Here is a 20,511-nt window from a genome sequence, read left to right on the forward strand (position 1 = left end):
GGAGTTCTGACAGCTTAGCAAATCTTGGCTCTGTTCTATTTTAACGAAGAACATGAAAATGGCCGAAAACCAGATGTTCCTATAAAGAGGGGGAAAGCAGCAGAGCTGCAGGGGGAAGAAACCCGACATTTTACACAGTAGCAGCTAAAAAGAGATCAGCAATTCTAGACGGAGTTAATAATTCCAAAGTCTGGATCTCTTGGAAGATAAAAAAAACCTGTTCTCATTATTGTCCCTCTCCTCCTTTAATTCATAGTGTGCGTTCCACCTATTACAGGGAAAGCAAGTGGAGGGAAGCGGAGAAATGGTGACATGCGAACCAACAGACAACACTATCACATCCAAGATATTTTCGTCTCCATCCTCCAGTCATTTCATTCCTGTCAAACTCCTTCACTCCAGCTTCTTTTCCAGGCTGCATCCCAATTACAACTGGTCCCCACAACAAGTCAAAGCCTGGTTTCCGGAGGAAACGTTACCCACACCTCTGTGGAAACTGTCCTTCGGGAGGCTCAGAAAATGAAGACCATTCTCCAGCAGCCGCAGGGCCAGTTACAGTCACTATCTGCTTCACTGTCTGCATCTGTACCCAGGTACACAGAAGATGTGAAGTCTTTCTGCATTATGTGATCATAGGATATAATTACAGACTTTGTCCTTGTTAGCTGCCACCCTCTGCCCTAATCAAGGCACTCTGACTCATGATCCATTAGCGTTACATCAAACCTGAAATTCTTGCCAAGATTACAGTCTACTATCCTGCAAGGTGCTCTATATTTATAGGCCACCAGACCAGGAGAAAAGTTTATGTCAAAATGGGAGATGCAGGAACTGAAGCTTTCAGTAATCCTCACCAAAACCCTCCAAAATACATAGGCAATTTCCAATGGGAAATTTACCACAATAAAGCACATATCCTCTGACCCAGAACTGGAGTCTCTTGAGACTACAGTGAAATTCTCTGCAACAAGAAATCATGGATGAATAGCTACAAGTTCATTATAATGAGCTTTCAACTCTCAGTGGCTGCAAACACATTTGATCTTCCTACTTTAGACCCTGTACATTTCTGCATGAAACATGTGATCCTCTGCTGAGATGACCCACATCATCAGTGGGGAAAAAAATTCTCCCACTGCCCATCAATGGCACAGAGTCCCCAAATCAGACATCTCACTTCTTCCCCTCATCCTCTGACCTAAAATAGCGCAAACACATGTGGGGCATCTCACAAACCATGAGGGAGACCTTGTGTGTGTCCACAGAGTAACTGAGCCTGGGCATGGAAGGGTGAGAGCTGGTAAGCATATGGCACAGTGAACGTGGGATGACATTCAGAGAAGCCAATTCCCTGAGAAAAAGAGAATCTTTTTGTTACATCTATTAGATGAGCAAGAAAGAAATGGAGACATCATATAAAATGTAATATCACATTTTAAATCAGATTAGCATTTTCAAAAAGGTTATGGTATCCACTGCAGAAAAGAGTGCCATAAGAAAATAAAATTATCTCCCTATGCAGATGTAGCTTCCAAGAAAAATGAAACACATTCAGAGTGGGCTGTAACTTACCACCATCTTTCATGCCAAATCTGGGTTATCTTGGGCATTTCTTTCCATAGGAACTAGACTTTCCCTATTAAATAACTGGAAAAGATTATCCCAACCACCCACCTAAGCTGAGGGTCCCACAAGTATAAATTAAATAATTCCTTTCCCTTAACTGATCTTTTCAGGCCAATCTGTTAAAGACCAGTCATATGCAGTGTAAAGAGAAGATAACACAGTTCGAAGAAGTGCTCATTTCCTCCAAGCTCCAGTGACTTTCGACAGCCCGTAAAAGATGTATAATAAGCCTCAAAGCCATACTGCACAGATAAAGTCCGCAAGCATGTTACATGTTCCTATGTCAGCTCGAAGCAGGCGGTCTTAACCTGTTTTCTGAACAATCGTCCTTTTTTTCAAATATCTGGCTCTTATGAACTGTACAGAAGTATTTCCCAGACTTAAATGTGCATATTCTAACCACCTGGGATCTTATTAAAATGCAGATTCTGATTCAGTAAATCTGAAGTGGGGTTCAGGGTCCTGAATTTTTAACAGGTCCCCAGGTGATGGCGATGTTGCTCTTTGCTCTCTTTGAGAGGCAAAAACCTAGAAGACTTAGTTTACCTAGAACTAAGATCCCTCCCTTCAGGCATGCTGATATTTGTGAAAGACCCCATTAAAATAATACCTAGTGTTTAGTGGAACTGGACATCATGTTACGTCATTTAATTCTCCTACTAACTCATGATTATCACTCTCATTTTACAGATAAGGAAACTGAGTCGGAAAATAAGGAAGTAACTTTTCAAGGTCACAGAAATGGTGAAGGAACGGGGATGTGCATGCAGACCGCCTGGCTCCCCAGTTTTCTGGTAACCACTGCTCACACTGCCTCCCAGTAAGAAAAAGGGAGAGATTTCTGGAAGCTGGATGTCTAGGTGGGAAGGAAAGTGAGACTAGGATCTCAGATGCAGTGCTGGAGAAAAGGCAGAACCCACAGAAGCACAATGTTTCCACATGGTCACCACCAGAGGCAATAGATATTTTTGTCAGTCAGTCACGTTGCACAGCGAAGAGAAAAAAAGCAAACATGGTGTATTTTAAATTTTCCAACCAGGCTTCTCTACACACATTAACAGATGTTCTCCGAACACTGCTAGAACAGCCTACATGCTGTAGAACCACTGTGAAACTTCCAACTACGGGGACAGAAGAGACCCCTGGGTCTCTGGGTACGATGCAGAAATCAACTCCCTATTCTCTGCTTTAACTCTCTTTGGTTCATCCTGGCCAAAGACAAGGAAAGGGCGGGGTAAAAACCACTGTCGCACCTTGCGCTCTCTCAACACCCCGGTAGAAAGGCGGTGTCTTTGCAGCGGAAGCGAAAACGTGTAAAGCGCTGACCGCGTGGTCTAGGCACCGTGCTTCATTACCCAGCCCCAGAGCCCGGGCCCAGCCGGAAGTGCCCGAGGTGCCGAACTGGCTGATCGCGGAGCCGCGGACGCCTGGGGAGTTTCAGTGGCGCTGTCCTAGGTGCCAACGATGGCTGCTGGCACACTTTGCCACCCGCGGGGCGGCTGGGCGGCTTTGTCTACCGCAAGGAAACCGAAGGGCGCCTGAGTAAACATGCCTCTAAGAGAGGGACACACTAAAGCAGCACCTGGAAGGTGGGGAATTTTAGAGAATTGTACACGGTGGATGGGGGAGCGGGGCCCCGCTGGAGAAATCAGTAGAGATCTGACTAGAAGAGTGTTTGCAGCCCAGCCGCAGCAGGCAACATAGTATCTGTCCGCTTTGTGCAGCGCACCGGCAGGCGGGACTGCAGGGACCGGACCCTTCCTCCTCCCCAGTACCCCCACCCTAGATACGTTTAACTCGGGCATGGAATGACCCCGAATCACTCTGTGGGGGTGGGAGGAGGAGGGGAGTACAGAGAGGAGGAGAGAGGAAGCCCAGCCAGGGGTGGTTGTGGGAGGATTTGAGCAGCAGCAGAAAGAATATCTGCTTAGAGATGCTCCTTCGTTTCTAATGAGGGGTGCTGCCTAGAAGCACCACGCGCCAGCCAATGGCAGTGCTGCTGAGGCAGGGAACTAGGGAAGAGGGAGGGGAAGGCCAGAGACTGGGGTGGGGGTAGTAGGGAGATGCCCAGGCCCTGGGGGAAGCGAGCCACGTGCCTCACTGATACTAGAGACCCAATGCAGCTCCAGCTGCCTCACTGCTGCACACCTGGAGGGTGGGGGTGGGGAAAAAGGAGGATAGAGAAGAAGAGGAGGGGCCTCCCTTGCAGGTGCATCCTTCCCAAGAAATGTCTTTCCACAAGCGTCAAAGTCCCATGTCTCCAAGCCTACCCCCATATTTAACACCACCCCCCTGGCTTGCTTCCTACCAAGCGCATTCCCCACCCCCACCAACCCGCAATTCCTAAAGACCTTGCCAGATGCCCAAATTCTTAGTGAAGAACAAGGCAGCAAGATGCCTAATCAGCAGCCTGCATTTGGTGCACTTGACTAAACCTGCAAAGAAGCTCCTTCGATGCCTGTTCACCCTGACACCGCCACCATCAGAGACGCCCCCACCAGCTCTTTGTGGAGAACAGTTCCTTTGGAGGTAGGGAGAGACAGATTGCTTGCACACCGCTGGGCTCAGCTGATGCAGCCCTCAGCTGAAGAATTCAGGCCCATCACTCAGCTGGGTCAAGCATTCAGAGGCAAGAGCACCCAACCCCGGACTAAGAAAACGATGGATGGGCTCTGATGAGCTGTTCTTTGGCTTAGAAGAGAGCTCCAACTCTGAGCTGTCTGGGCTGTATCATTAGAGATTGCCTCCGCTGACACATTCATTCACTCCACTCTCATTGAAACTTAAACTCTGTCCCCAGAGTTAGCTGGATCCCCAGCCAAATGGCTGTTTTATTTATCCATTTGCCTATTCGTCTACAGGGTTTTGGCCCAGACTCTTGAAGCTTCTGCACTGATAAATCCCCCAGGGAGCCTTGACTTCCCCATAGGCAGATAGTGCGGGTGTCTCCCCAGCTGGTGGGGATGGGGGCAGAGGGGGTGGCTTTGAGGGAGGAAAAGGGGGAGTGAGTATGAAAGAAAACCAAGAGATTAGGGGCAACCCATTCTATGTGAAGGGCCTTGGGGGCCTGGGAATCAGACAAAGCCCAGCCCAGAAAGGGGCAGACACAGCAACACCATGCACCCAGGGACGCTAGAGATTTCCACATAGGAAAAATCAAAAACCAAGTCTTACCTTGAAATGCACTAGTGCCCACACTGGCCTCTACAGCACCAAGCTTGCCCCTTAGGGACACCGAAGTAAAGAGTGCACTTCAGCAAAGGGGCAAATTGGCACCAGGAAGGGGACGGGGGATAAATTCCATGCTAGATTTCCCCCCTTACCCAAAGAAATGCAAAGGGGAAGAGGGGAGTTATGGTGGGCAAGAAAGGATATGGCCAATCGATGAGCTTCTTGGCGTATTTCCTGACAATGTTATCTTCTCCGAAGATGAACAGGGATCTGTTGACGGTGAAACAGTTCTGCCGGACGGGAATGGGGTTATACAAAGCCATAGTCCGCGCCCTCTGCGCTTTCGACTGCTTGTAGGCGGCCGCCGGCCCCGAGGCCGGCACCGGGGTTCCTTGCCGGTTCCTGCTCTGGTCCGAGTCTCCATCGCCCGACCCTGGCCTGCCGACCACCGCCTCCCCGAAGCGAGCCATCCTGAAGTTTAAACAGACAGAAGACACACAAAGGTGATCGCGGCCGAACACCCGCACACAGCAACAAGCAGAAAGACACACGGAGGCTCAGAGCCGCATCCAGACGAGCGCGGGGACCACTGCCTCCGGGGAGCCTCGCGAGCTCTTGGAAGAGGCGGCAGCAGCAGCCCCGCCGCTCTGAACTGTTGAATCTAAATACAACCTCTGCGAAGCTCCATTCCTCAAGGAGGAAAAAAAAAAAAAAACGGGGGGAGGGCTTGGGGGTGCTCAGTTTCTGGAGGCAATTTTTTTTTTCAAAATGCCAGTGTGTGGTGGCATTCAGGGACTGAAGAGGAGAGGGGTGGAGTAGGCTGCTCTTCAAACATAGCTCCTCTTCTGGCAGACGCACCACCTAGTTCTGGAAGAGAGGCAGGCACCGGCCCGCTAGGTAACAGTTTGGTGATTTACTGGGGGTGGGGGTTGGGGAGAAAGGGAAAAATGAAAACAAAAGAACTTAAAAAAAAAAAAAAGATAAGAACGGGGTTATGGAGACATGCTTTATAACGCCAGCCCCTGCAAGTCCATCTAAGAAATTCCACAGCCAAGACTTGGGTCTTTAAATCTGCCAGCACAGACGCATCCAAAGGTTGACAGAGAGGGAGGGGGAGAGCGATATTGAGGTTCCTGCGCAAACCGCAACGCCCAAAATATCAAAATCAGGAGTCAATCCAACCGGAGAGGGACAAACGACTTCAAAGCTCCTGCGCTTGGGATGGAAGTTGAGCAGCATCCAGAGAGCAGCGAAGCCCGAGTGCCAGCATCCTGCCGGAGCGCTCGCCGCCGCCACCGCCGCCGCCGCCTCCCCGGATCAGCATGCAACAGCGATCCGCGGCTGCGCCGGGGCGAGGGCGGGAGCGGGAGCTGGCGGGCGAGCGAGCACTTGGGCGAGGGAGGAACAGGTTGCAGGCGAGCCTAGCGGTGGCCTGGCACGGGAGTTGTCCAAGGACCGAACTTCCTCCTGAACGGCTCGGTTTCTTCTGCCACCCGGACAGCCCCACTCCGAGGAAGCAGAGGAGAATGTGGGGAAGGAAAGGGAAAGGCGATGAAAGGAGAGGAGAGCGAGCGGAGCGCAGAGGCGCAGCGAGGCGCGCGCCGGAGCGCCAGGAGAAGCGGGGGCGGGGCCGGCGAGGACAGAAGGGGCGGGGATGGAGCCGGAAGGACCCCGGCCACCGCGGCTGCAGGGGCCTGGGAAGCGAGGCTGGTGTGGCTTATTGATTTATTTAGCCAGAGAGTAGGGGGCCACCGCTGCAGAGGTCCAGCAAGGGTCGCCTCTCCCCAAGTAAGGGCCGAGAGGAAAGAGGCGGGCGCAGCTGGCGGCGCGGCACAGTCCCCACAAGAGAGCCGAGCCCAGGCCCGACGGGGGCGCACACGCACGCGCGCACGCACTCGCCCCTTCCGTCCCCGCCGAGGCGCCCGCCGGTGCTGTGCCCCGCGCAGTGCCTGCCCTGGAAGGTAGTCGAAGCCTTTGCGCCCTGCGCGCCGCGCACCGAGGGCCCGTCGCTGCTCCTCCTCACCTCACAGTCTCTAAGGAACGCTGCCCAGGGATTTCCGCGGAGAAGTCGGCACCCTTTCCCCATCTCCCCACTTAGCAACCCGCAGGCCCCGTGAGGCACGCTAGGACCTCTGGGGGCTCCGCACTCCGGTGTTGGTGCCAGCTCCGCGTGGGAGCTTCTGCCCTCCCCCTGCAAATGCGATCTGGGGCGGTCTATTGGGTTCAGCTCTCGCGGAGCCCTGCGCATCCATTTCTGGAAGAGTGGTCCAGATACAGGGTCCGTAGATGGTGAGTTTGGGGCTAACACTACCTTTCTCAAAGTCTTAACAATCAGGGGGGTCCTCCCACCCCTATCTTTTACCCACAGATCGGCTCCGCTGACTTCCTAAAACCCACACCATAAATGAAGAAAAAAACTATTAGTATCTGAGCTGCGTAGTGGGAAAGGTGGACTCCAAGACCCCGGAAAGAGTCCCTAGGTTTAGCAATCAAGCCCTTCTCCACAGGTGACTCAGTGGTTTGAGCACAGGACCAGCTGCCCCTTTCCATTTCTACACTAGCTGGTGCACACTTTCCTCTCCTTTTTCTCATTGTAGCCTCAACACACAGCTCTATCCAAATCCTCCCCACCTGAGCGATGTTAGAGAAGGGGAAGGGGGCGGCTGAGGAAAGAAACAAAGAGACTGACCAAAACCCGGAGGCTGGAAACCATGGGTGAGTGTGGCTGCACGTGTGTGAAAGGCAGTGTCTCTGTGTGCGAGATTAACTGATGGGAAGGGTGATGACATCCGAGTGTGGCACATGTGTTCCTAAGCGTATGTGTCTGTGTGGGCAAGGCCACGTGAGCACTGACACAGGTCTGTGAGAGAAGGTATGTGAGCGTATTTGTGAAGGGAAATCCTCTGGGTACTGGAAATCCAAAGGAATGGTGTCCGTGCTGCCTTTGGAACAGCATGTTGACCTTTTGATTCAGGGTAACCCATTTCAGGCCAGCTTACTATTCAAGGTGTGTCCACTCCAATTAGTATTTTGATTTCACATTACTGCCTTACTCTGTCATTCTACCTTCCTTAACTGGAGGACCCTTTTCTGTCTGGACACCTAGTCAAAAGTGAAAGGGGAGGCCGTGCTATGAACCACGAAGTCCCATCAGCCTGTTTAGTCACAACACTCGCAAGTGGCTGTCTCAGTAACCCTGTAAAGTTTAGATTAGAAAGGGCTTGCAGAAGTGATCAAACCCATGCTTTCAGGCAGGACCATAATCCATAGTACAAAATTCATTCAGATCAATCATCTGATCAATATTTTTGAGCACCAGGCACTATTGGCACTGAGGATGCCAAATGAACAAAACAGATGACCAAAAAAAAAAAAAGTGTCCTCTTCTTGGATTGAATTAGGTTCTATAATCTTACCAGCCAGAATGCTTGCTAGACCTCATTCCACACTACAACTTCTTTGCTCTGGGTTCTGGCCTTAGCATGACTTGGTTCATGTTCAGAGGAAGCAGGGCTCTTTAAGCTTTACCTCTTGGAGGAGGTTCTTGGAAGATTTGGAACCCCCAGATCTGGGTCTTCAATGCAGAGAGGCAGTACCAATTCCCTTTCCTCTCTCTAAAATGTCCTGTGTTCTCTGTGGCTGTTGTAATTCTTTAGAAACCTAGGTTCCACAAGGAAGAATATTATACTTGGAAATGTGAAGACCCGGTGGAGTTGAGGCTTGCTTCCCTGAGGAGACAGGAATCACAAATGCATGGGTTGGGAATAATGTAGACCATGCTGGAGAGTATGAGCACCTCTGTAGGGAAGTTATAAGCGGGGAATTTGTAGCGGGCAGGGGGAAACCCAAGAGGAAAGAAGCAAACATGATGGCATAAAGGTCTTTGGGAATGGACTTGATCTAAGGGCAGTAATGGTGGGAGGGAGGCATACTCTCATATTTCTCCACCACCACCACCACCACCACCACCACCATGAACACCATCCCCCACCCCATAGTCACAGCTCGTCTCACCTTTAAGATCTACGAACATTTCTCATGCTCTCTAATGCCCACATTATCCCAGCCCCCAGAGGGCTAGAATTTTAATGACTGAAAAATATTTTATGTGTGTTCAACAGTTTTCAACTTACATAAACCTCACAACAAATCTCCAAGATCGGCCTGGCAGCACATGTATTATGCCCTGATTTGATGGACAAATTACCAGAGTTTCAGAAGCCTTAAGTAGTTTTCCCTGGGCTTCTAACAGATTTTCAGACTGCCACTTGATGGCTCTTTTTAATGCACCGTCTAACCTCTTGTGGATGGTAATAATGTAATTCTAAATTGTTCATTGTCAAGAGAAGAAACTATATAATCACGCTAAGCCTATGGGAATTCTATGCTTACCATCCTCAAATTGAATATGATCAGTAGCCACACGCTCCTGGGACCATTGCTGGGAAGACACTAAACTAGGGACACATGTACGGCCCTCAAGATCCAGGAGGATCCTTAGAAAAAACCTGAGGTGAGGTCATTGCCATAATGCTCTTTGTAAAGGAACTTGGTGGGCATTCTCCTTACAGTGCCCCTCCTTCCAATGTCTTCTTAAAGACCCTCATATGGAAATGTGGAAATCAGCATTTGGTCATAACTCTGATTGGAAACCTGTTTCCTAAAATCCCTTTCCACCCATGAGGGACAGTAGCCATATTTCCCTGTTGTCAGAGCACCATCTACTGGTCACTTGTGAGCACATCGCTGTGAGCCCAGTACCTGGCAGCCCAGCACCCCCAGCACACCTCACAACCTAGGCATGCCTAAAGAGGTGACTTCTTGTCACCAGCTCTTTACTCCCCTGTGGGAATTTGTTGAGGTCCAAGCCCCAAATTTCACCACAATGCAACCATCCCATCTCACAGTACTTGGAAAGTACAGCCCCACACACTGGGCCTAAGGTCAACATGCTGCATGCACACACACAGTTAACATGGTGTTGCTAAATGTTTTTCTGAGTGCATGCTTTTCTGCAAGCAGTGACCTGCAAACTAGAAACCCAAAAGGACTGACGAAGCAAGTGAAAAACCTGCCTAGATTAATCCCATCTAGATGGTTTAATGTCAAAGCTTTCACCCTGTAGCCCCTCAACTCCAGTGTACCATCCAAAACGTAAGCAGGAAGGAAGGTGACTGGTACAGGGCATCTCCAGTCTCCTTTGGAAAAGGAATGAAACCAGTTGGCTGAACTCCCCCAGACCAGGAAGGCGATGGGAGTTTGTACTAAGCTGGATAGACATGAGCGGCATGAGTGGAGAAGTATTTATCCTATTCCCCTCATTCATAAAGCTCTTCCCAGATCTGTCAGGCCTTGGGCCATCTCTAGATTTCAGCCCATCACTGCAGAGTCTGCAAATCTAGCCTCATCGAAAAAGCATGTGCCCCTCCCACCAGCCCAGCTTCCTCATTCCTCCCTCCCCCACTGCCAGTTACACTCAGATAGCTTATGGTTAAGCTATCAGAGCCCCTTTTGTTCTATTTTCCCCTGTTGAGCTTTTCCAAGAAATAGACTCTTATGCAAAGCAGTACTCTAAGGAACATAATGCAGAGAGGATTTGGGAGTGGGTTCTTAAGAAAAAGTTGGCAGGAGACCATGTGTAAATTCACTGCAGAGCAGGGGAGCATTATGGCGATGCAGACATCTTAAGAATCTGGTGGCTTCCACAATACCTTACAGCCCTTACTTGGGTGAAAACATAACTTTACATCCTTATGTAATGTCCATCCCTAGAAGCAGCATTTCTCAAACCTATGCCTGAGAAACCCCACAGCTCTAACACTCTACCAGCTAACTATAGATGTGCAAATTTTGCTTAAAAAATGTTTTTAAAACCATTCATTTATGACAACTCAATATTTCCTGGGTGCCAACTGTGATAATGTTATCTCACTGCATCTTTGCTGCAGGACTGTGAGGCACATTCTATTAGCTGAGGTGCAAAAGGTCAGGGACTTGTCCAAGTGCACAGAGGTAGGAAATAGCAGACCTGGATCTCCTGATAATAAGCTCAGGACTCTAGACAATCTGTGGCCATTACTAGCATGCTGCTTGTCAAAATAATGTTTTCCTTGCTTAAGAGTCCAGTCATAGGCATGATCTTGGACCTTGGAGAGGTGAGGCATGACCCTGAGCCGGAAAGCCTCCCAAACGGTTAAATTTCTAAGAAAGCACACCACCTGTCTCTGGGCTCTTAGGAAGATTCAGTTAGTTAATATGTGTAAAGCTCTTAGAATAGTACCTGGCATATAACAAGCCCTACATACGTGTTTGTTAAATACATTTCAGTAGTGGTAGCTGTGACCACAGTACCACGTAGCAAACCATGTATCTGGCAGCTTTCTGTTTCTGAAAGCAGAAGGCAAAAGTGCAGCCCGGAGATGACTTTGGTGTGTATGGGGTGGACAGAGAAGCAGAGAAATAGAAGTGTCTGAGGCTTGGTCAGAAAGACAAATGGGGGAAAAGAGAAAAGAAAGAAAAACATTAGAGACCACAGTCCAAAGAGCCCAAAGACCTTGGTACCTGGGAGAGATGCGTGTTTGTTTACTTATTCATTCATTCCTAAGCCCATTTCATGAATACTCATTAAAGCCTTTTAATGTGCCAGACATTTTTCTCAAGATTCTGAGGCTCAAGGATAAATTAGACATGGTCACAGCCTCCGAGAGCTTATACGTGAAGAGAAGAGGAAAACATAGCCATAGAGGGCTCTGATACAACACAGAAGGTGAGCCAGAACAGTGTGCACAGTACGGGGGAGAACACAGAAGGGAGAGATCCCTTCTGGCTGAAAGCAGCCAGGAAAAGGAAAGAATTGGGGAGATCCTTTGGAAGAGAGGGCACCAGAGGTGGGGAGAAGCAGTGTGGAACAGCAGTATGGAACACGAATCCCCGGGCTGTGGAGGGAATGCCATGGGACTCACTAACCAGACAGCATGTTTATTGAGTTTCAGTGTATCTAGGATCATAAAAATTCTAGTATTACCACTTCAGTCCTTTTTTTCCCCCATAAGATAAGGTCACTCTTCAGCGTGGACAAAAGTCAAATATATTCAGCCTAACAAACATTAACCCTTAATAGGAAAGTCCTTTTGGAGCTTCAATGTTTAGCCCCAGACGTCAAAGGATCCTTGCCCCATTACTGCAGCTCAACACCCATCCTCTGGGTCCAGCCTTGCTTCCTGGTCAAGGCCAAGTGCTGGGGGATGACTCTGCAGAGCTCCAGCTCTGACTGGTGGGGGGTGAGCAGAGGATGCCTCGATACCTAAGGGTGAGAACAACCGACAGAAGCACACCCATCCATCCGCCCCCTTGGCCTCTTGACTCAGAAAACAAAATACAGCCCACACATTGTAAAGCTTGCTCAGCCTGGGTGGGTTCGGTCTGATTCATTCATTCAGCAAACATAAAATGAGCACCTTCCATGTGTCAGGCATGATGTTAGGTGCTAGAGCAAAGGAGGCATACCCAGGGTGAGAAGGTGCCTGAGCTATGGCCTGAACTTGTGGGTCTTAAATCATTCCCCACACTTCACTCTTGAAGACAGTGTCCCAATAGCAGGAAAAGCAGCTCACAGCTGAAACAAAGCCTAGAGGATCCCTAAAGGCCCAGAGACGGGAACTCAATCCCACCACACCCACCAGTCTTGTCTCTTACAGGACTCCTTGGGTTGGAATCATCAGCAGATTAAGCCACCACCTGTCCATCACCACACCCTTTCTCTCCCACTCTCTCCTACACTGAGCAGCTGGTTACACCCACCTGGTATAAAATAATCAGAGTGAATAAGGCATTCCCATATGATATGGACTTAAGGCCAGTTTTGAAATGTGCACCTGGGCAGGCCATGTGCTGGTTCTGCCCCTTCCACTCTCCTAAAACTGCACTAAGACCTCCACTGACCTCCAGTGGTCCTTGTTCCCCCCACTCCTTTTTTTCCTAAACTACTCTGCAGCATCCGGCCCCACTGACCTCCCCTTCCTCTCAGAGTTCCCCTCTCTTAGCATCCCACCTCCCAGTTTCTCACTGTTTCCTTCTCTTGCTCCTTTTATTCCCCCTCTTTATTGTGGAAGTACCTCATGGGGCTGTTCTTAAGCCCTGAATCTTCTCTGACATCTTTCCTTTCAGGGTCATATCCTTACCCACACTTTCAACTATCCCCCCCCCCTCCGCTGCCAGCTTCCACATCTAGCCTCAGCCTCACTTTTCCACCTCCTTTCCAGATCCAAATGCCCAACGAAACTCAAACTCAGTGCGCTTCTACTGAGGTGACATCATTCTCCCTTGTCAATCACTTAATTTCAGTGTTTCCTTGCTGCCTAAATAACGGCCAAACTCCTTAGCCTGACAATCTGAATTTCCAACACCATCTTCCCATGTACCATAGTATCAACAAAGTTATAACATGTCACACCCACTCCTGCCTCAGAACTCTTGCTCAGAGCACCTGATTCAGACTGACCCAAGAACATCCTTCCTCTTTTCTGCTTCTCTAACTCCTAGGAATCCTTCAAGGTGTGGTTCAGTTCAATTCTGCCTCCTCCATGAAGCCTTCCATAACCTCTCCAATTCTATCTGTGATCTCTGCCTCCTATAAACCCACAGAACTTCGTGTCATTCATATAGCACCTTGTTTACTGTCATTGTTGTCATGGGTATAACTTCACCACTAAATTCCTATTTTTCAATCATGTCTGCCTTGTCTTCTTCACAATGGTATAAACTTCTCAAGTGCAAAGGACATATCTTTCCCTTTGTTGTATTACCTAGAGTGTCTGCATTATGTTATAGCAGGCCTTTACTAAATACATCATCCATGCATGAAACATGGAGTCTCCTGCAACTTTTTATGGTGAAAAAGAGTTTTAGCATCAACTGGTTAGCTGGTTTCTGTCAGAGTGGCTGCCCTTCCCCTAACACATTCTGGCTCTAACTCTGAGTCTCTGCTCTGTTTTCAGCTGTTTCCAGCTGTTCTTTCTGGGTTGAATGTGTATCCTCCCCTTTATAGCAAGAAAGAATGCCTCCCTCTCCTGTAGGAGATCAGGTGACTCTAACTCAGGAACTGTACCAGCACAATAACAACCTCACCCTCATTTTATCAATCATCAAATTATAGGGTTCATTCTCATATGAGGAGTATCTTCTGCTCTTTAAAAATATCATTGAAATAAGATTTGGGAAATCACCTATTTAAAAAAAAAGGAATGGGATAGACTGGTGATGGGTAGTAAGGAGGGCACGTATTGCATGGTGCACTGGGTGTTATACGCAACTAATGAAGCATCGAACTTTACATCGGAATCCGGGGATGTACTGTATGGTGACTAACATAATATAATAAAAAAAAAATTTAAAAAAATAAAAAATTTTTAAAAAATTAAAAAAATTAAAAAAAAGACATTCAGACCCCCACATAAAGAATATTTTCAGATCTCTTTCCACAGAATATAAAACACAGAAGAATAAATTTCTACTTCAAAAAAAAAAATCAACTATAGTCTTAAACTGGTTCTATAGCTTCTCTCTACAAAAGGCAAACGTCATCAACAAACTTCTTTCCTTTACAAAGAATTACATGGGGAAGAGACACACACACACACACTTTTGCCTATGTGCAAAGACACACACTCAATTCTGATCTGATCTCAAGTTCTGCCAGCCAACTCTATAAACATATAAAGTAATCTTCCTATGCTGTTGGAAGCTTTCAGACAGGCCTAATACATTATATTTAAATGGGAAGAATTACAAGCTCTCTTGAAATTTATAAATATTCCTAATGTGCCATTTAAACATGGGAAAGGTAGAAATGTAATTCTCAATCAAAAGAATTTCTGAAATACTTCTTTCTAAGAAGCTCAACAAGCCAACTCCTTGGACACACACACACACACACACACACACACACACACACACACATAAACGCACTCATAATACAGTCCTTTCCCTTAGAGACTGGGTTCTGGGTTTGTTTGTTTGTTTGTTTTTTACATAATCCTCCATCACTCGGTCACATTCTTCAAAAAACTTCTGCCAGATCTGAAGTAGTCAAGTATTATTAATATAATAACCCAAAGCTTCCTATTATGCTATTTTTCCTTTGTTAAAATAATCTCTATTCTCCAGTAGGTCATGGTTTGATATTGCAAATTCCAGGACTATAAAAAAACCAAGAGAAAAATGGATATGCATCAAACAAATAAAGAATAATTACCAAAAAAAGTATAGGCAATTTGGTTAATAATATTAATTGTAATGGGTATTAAATACTTATTATTTAATAATAAGGCACTGCACTAAGCCCTTTACTTTCCTTATGTCTGAGAATAATCTGTGTGGTAAGTACTATTATAATCAACATTTTACAGATAAGAAAAGCAAAACTGAAAGAAACTAAATAATTTCCCTCAAGGTCAGAGAGGTGGTAAATGACATAGCAAATGGTCAGCCCTAGGTCTGTTTGACTCCAAAATCCATTATCTTAACCATCACAGTGTAGAGCTTCTCACTGATATGATTAATAGAGATTTGGGCTAGTTACTTTATTTCCTGACCACCCTACGGTTCCAAGATGCAAGAAAATGTCCAGATACTACAGCAGGAGCCAGGGCGGGGGGGCTCAAAATAAGCAAGTCAGAAGAGTGCGAGACAAGACTTACACCTCAGTCCTGTTGGGTTTATGATTGTGTGTGCAAAAATGACAACAATAATGCCTGCCCTCTACATCTCAGGAGAATATTGATACACCAACTGGGACGACAGATTCGCAAGCGCATCATGCGCCAATATGGGCTGGTGTTACTAGTCTGACCTGCTGCTGCAGTCCCCCATTGCAGCATGGGCCATGCCAAGGAGAACTGAGTCTGACGTTGAAACTGTTTAAACTCTTCAAAACTTCTTAAAAATCCAAAGGGTATGTTATTGTGCACAATTTATGCACAACGAACATGGTTTTACACACCATTTGCTTGTTTCTCAGTGAATGGCCAAATCTACCCCAAAATGCCCCAGCCCCTGAGCTCCCTGGTGGGTCTGTCTCAGGCAGCTATCTGGAAAAGCTGGAGGGGTCAGTAAGGGAGGAAAGAAAGGGAGGAAGAGTTGGTGTTCAGCAGCAGAAAGGGAGGGTTGGCTTCACTGTAGACCCCAATATTAGCCAGGGTTCTGTGTTCAGTGAATCCTGGGGTGGCACGATACCTACCATTCAGGAATATCGATCCTGATTATTAGGTATGGTTTTCATTTTTTTATGAAAACTTCTGCTGCCAACGCATGCCACTAAAAGACTCAGCAAATTTAAATCCTCCTGCCTCTCAAACTTGTTTTCCTGCCTGCACTCCAGCAGGTAAGACACCCACAGACTCACAGTGCTCCGGGCTGTAGAATTCACAGGAGTCTATAATGTTCGGGTTATTTTTAAACTTTCAGGCCACTTTCCTCTCCACGAACAGCAGGCCTGCCATTTAGAACAGTGTTTAACCCACACCCCACCTGCTTTGAAACTTTAGCTCTTTGTGTTAAAAGAAAAGAAGCAATCCTTCAAGCTCGTATGTGTGCACACGCGCATTCACACACGCATGCCCCTAAAACCTGATGATAGTCAGCTTGCTGGGCTGAAAGACCCAGCTTCCCCAAATGATGTTGAGATGGTGAAGCGTCTGTGTGTGTGAAAATGCTTTGTAAACTTAGATTGTCACACCACTGCGGGTGGTGTCGTTGTTATATTTACAGGGACAGACAACAAGCATTACGGGGATGTCAAAAGACAGCTTCCTCCTTCCAAAAGGGAATTATACCAGAACAATCAAAGCATTCCAGGCCCTTCATAGGTATCCAGACAGGAGCTGGCTAACGGCAGGTAGGTACTGATTTTCTTCAAATTAAGTACTTTTTCAAAAGAGTGGAAAGGAATTCTGAAAATTATTCAACAGAAAAACAAAAGTAAGTTTCAAAGCAGTGACAATAACTAACAATTGCGGGAGGCCTGGCAAAGCACTGTGTACGTGCTACCCCACTTGATCATGCGAGAATCCTATGAGTTAGGTATGTTTAGCTTCAACCACTTTTCAGATGAGGCAACTGAGATCCGAGAAGCCTGAAGTCCCTAAACCAGGATCACACAGCGAGTGAGTGGCAGAGCTAGACCTGGAACCTGGTTCTGCCTAACGCCAGAGGTTACACCTTCCCACTACACCTCACGGGAAGAGACAAAGCTGAAGGAGCCAGCATGGCCTGGCCCCTGAGGCTGGACAGGAATGGCTGCAAGGGCCCATAGTAGAGGAGTGTAGAGTCGCTCCGGAGTCAGTAAGGATCAAGCCCTGGGCACAGAGTCTCCTCCACAGCCAAACGTAAAAGGATGAACAGTCCCTTCCCCTGGAACCCACAGGCTCTGCATGAGCTACAAACCCCAATGCAGCCACTCGACCAACCAGGATGGCACAGACAACCTCAATCCCGGACAGTCCCCCAAGTACCTTCCCTTTGGTGGCATACCTCTCAGGAGCAAAAGCTGTAGCTTCTATAATCCTGTTGTTGCCACAGTGCTCCAGGAACCTATTATAAAATAAGTCAAGCAGCTTTCCCTTGCAGCAAACCTTTTAACCAAAACTCCTAACACACAGGAGGGATGAGTCACTGGAGAGCCTCCCCCTCTCCCTCTCCCTCCTCACCCTCTGGCTGAGGCACCAAGAAGTGATAAAACGATCAGGTGGCTCAACACTTCTACAGCTAAATGCATCCAAGGGATTTTTAAAACCAGAGTCTGTTTCCCTGGAGGCTATTAGGGTGTGCGCACATTCTGCTGCATCCCGGACTCAGCAGGAACTGGCTTCTCTGCCTCCCTGCTTCCGTGTCAGGAGCACTTCCAATCTACTTTCCATTCCCACTTCCCTACCTGCCCCTTCCTCTTCTTCACCTTTTCTTCTCCCACCTCCTAAACGTCTGCATTCCTCGGAGCCTGTCCCTACCTTTTCTCTCAGCATAACCCTCTCTCGGTGATCTCATCCATCAGCATGACTGCCGCTAAAGCTAATATCTGAGAGATGCCCAAATCTTTATCTTTGGCCCTACTCTTTTTAAAGTCAGGCACCACATTCACCGCTGCTCAAATGGGCTCCCCCACCTAGATAACCTGATGACACCATGAATCAATCAACTGGTTTAAAAACACGTGCTCTTTCCCTCCAAACCAGTGCCCTCGCAGGTCTCATTCTGTTTGCAGCCTCACAGCCTCCGTAACACAGAACAAAACTTTGCATGCATCTTTGATTCTTCCTCCTGCCCACTTCCCACAGCAACCATCCCCCACACCCCGTCACTTTTTTTTTCTTTATTTCACTTTCATAATCTTCCTTTCTTTTCCCTTTGCACCACTACCTCTCAAGTTCAGGACTTCATACCTCCTCCTCAGAAGAGAAGAAGGGCCTCCTAAGCCTTCTTTCTCTTCCAGGTTCTACCTGGTACGGTTCATTGCACAGCCCACCTCTGACCCTGGTCCTAGCCTTCGGTGGAATAAAATTCGAGAGCGTGTTCACTGTTGTATCGCCTGTGTCTAGTACAGTGTCTGGTAAAAGGTCATTAAACAAATATACTTATTTAATAAATAAATGAGTCTCCTAATGCCTATCAAATATCACCAGGGAATCATGAGATCTTATAATCTTAGGGTTAAAACCAAACTTAAACGTCATCTAATCTAATTCCTTATTTTAAGGACCAGGACTGAACAAAATGTTCCACGCCCACCCTGTCTATGCTCCCAGCAATTCCTCACCACTTTGCAGTACTCACTGCCTGCTCCAGGGAGGCAGGACTGCTCACCATTCCACAAATGCACCTTTGACGTAATCCTTCTGCATTTTCTCTCTCATTCTTTCTCCCTTCCTTTCCCCTACTTCCATAATCACCTGTAACAAACTAGATAGACTTGGGGCGCCTGGGTGGCTCAGTCAGTTAAGCGTTCAACTCTTGATTTCAACTCGGGTCATGATCTCAGGGTCATGAGACTGAGCCTGGAACCTGCTTAATATTCTCTCTCTCCCTCTTCCTCTGCCGCTCCTCCCCCAAGCAAATGTGCACTCTCCCTCTCTCTAAAAAAAAAAAAAAAGAAGAAGAAGAAGAAGAAAAAGAAAAGAAAAACAATTAGAGAGTGTTAAAAGCCCAGTTCATACAATATCTCCTCTATGAAACATTTTGTGATCATACAACAAACATGATCTCTCTTTTAGAGAACCTATGGTACTTTATGTCCCTCTGCCTCAGAAACTGTGGTATACGGACCTCTCCCCCCCACTACAGTGTAAGGGGCTTGCGTTCCCCACAGCAACCAATGTCTGTGCATGGTGGGTAGTGAATGCATGTTTATGGAATGAATGAATAAATGAATGGAAACTATATGCAAAGCCAAATGGATACAAACAGGACATGGATGTCTTGGGACCTGCACCATGTTGGGAAGTCTGCGGGAAAAGCTAGAAGTGATAAACCTGTTCTCAAGACAAGTTCAGCTTAGGGAAGACGGTCCTCAACCCTTACCTCACAAGTACAAGTGCAATTTGCAAACATAACATGATAAGAGGAATGACCCAGGGCATGCAGGCAAACACAGTGGTCACTGTGAACCTGCAAAGCTCACAGCATTTTGAGTACAAGATTTTGTTCTTTGGTAGAAAAGGGAGGGATTGTTTTTAACTCATTTCATTTGATTCAGGTTTCTATGGATGTGATGTGGGCAGAAGTGTTCTGTGTTAGATAGACGGGTAATTTGAATTCAGAGCTTACCTAATCTAGCTACACACACACCAACCTCCTCTTCTAACCCTACCATCTTCTAGATAAGACATGTGAGCAGCGCTTCTCAACCTCAGCACTATTGGCATTTTTGAATCAGATCATTCTTTGCAAGGGTGGGCTCTCCTATGCATCACAGGACATTTAGCATTCCTGGCCTCTCACCACTAGACGCCACATGCACCCCCCACTTGTGACAATCAAAAATGTGTCCAGATTGCCAAATGACCTTCGGGGGAATAAAATGCCCCTGGTTAAGACCACTGGTGCAGAATAACTGAGTTGCTCAAGAGCATTTAAGAGCATACTAAGACAGGTGGCCACAGAATTTGGCTGGACCCTCCACGATGGTGGTATCGCCCTGATGTGGAGAGAGGGCTGTACCATCAGGGGCATGTTCCCAGGAAAGATAAAGGATGCATTTGATTGGAACCCACAACTTCAGAATCTACTACTAGGTGACTTTTTTAAGTCAGCTGTTGAGAACTGCCAGGGCTCGTGGTGGTGGGCAATGAGCACTGGGGTCCGGCGGGCATCCCCATGCCCTGCTTCAGCACCACAGCCCTTTCCTTCTATGACATGCAGAGGCAAGATCTACCAGCCAACCTCATCCAGGTTCAGCAGGATTATTCTGGAGCTCACACTTACGAACTCTCAGCCAAACCCAGACAGTTTATCCAGACTAATTGGACAGGCCATGGTGGCAGCGTGTTGTCCTCGTCATACAATGCCTGATCAGACCGGTCACCAGCCACAATTCCCCAGACTGAGACATTCCACTTGCCACATGACACTGCTTACACAGCCCTGTGCCCCACTCTCTGCTCAGACCTTTTAAAATAAAGTCTTGATAGGAGACTCCTGAAAAAGTAAAAAAAAAAAAAAAAAAAA

The 20,511-nt window shown here is 47.4% G+C and overlaps 1 protein-coding gene across 3 annotated transcripts in view; it reads right to left on the reverse strand.

The window, feature by feature from the left end:
* Positions 1-20,511, reverse strand: part of CACNA1E (calcium voltage-gated channel subunit alpha1 E) — a 493,265-nt gene that overhangs the window by 316,520 nt on the left and 156,234 nt on the right. For all 3 annotated transcript variants that reach the window (XM_034666841.1, XM_034666842.1, XM_011225195.3), the window contains one exon: positions 5,002-5,268. In XM_034666841.1, coding sequence (XP_034522732.1) covers positions 5,002-5,268 — 267 coding nt within the window. The remainder of the gene's footprint in view (positions 1-5,001; positions 5,269-20,511) is intronic.

Source organism: Ailuropoda melanoleuca, chromosome 8, assembly GCF_002007445.2.
Source record: "Ailuropoda melanoleuca isolate Jingjing chromosome 8, ASM200744v2, whole genome shotgun sequence".
Classification (NCBI taxonomy): Eukaryota; Metazoa; Chordata; class Mammalia; order Carnivora; family Ursidae; genus Ailuropoda; species Ailuropoda melanoleuca.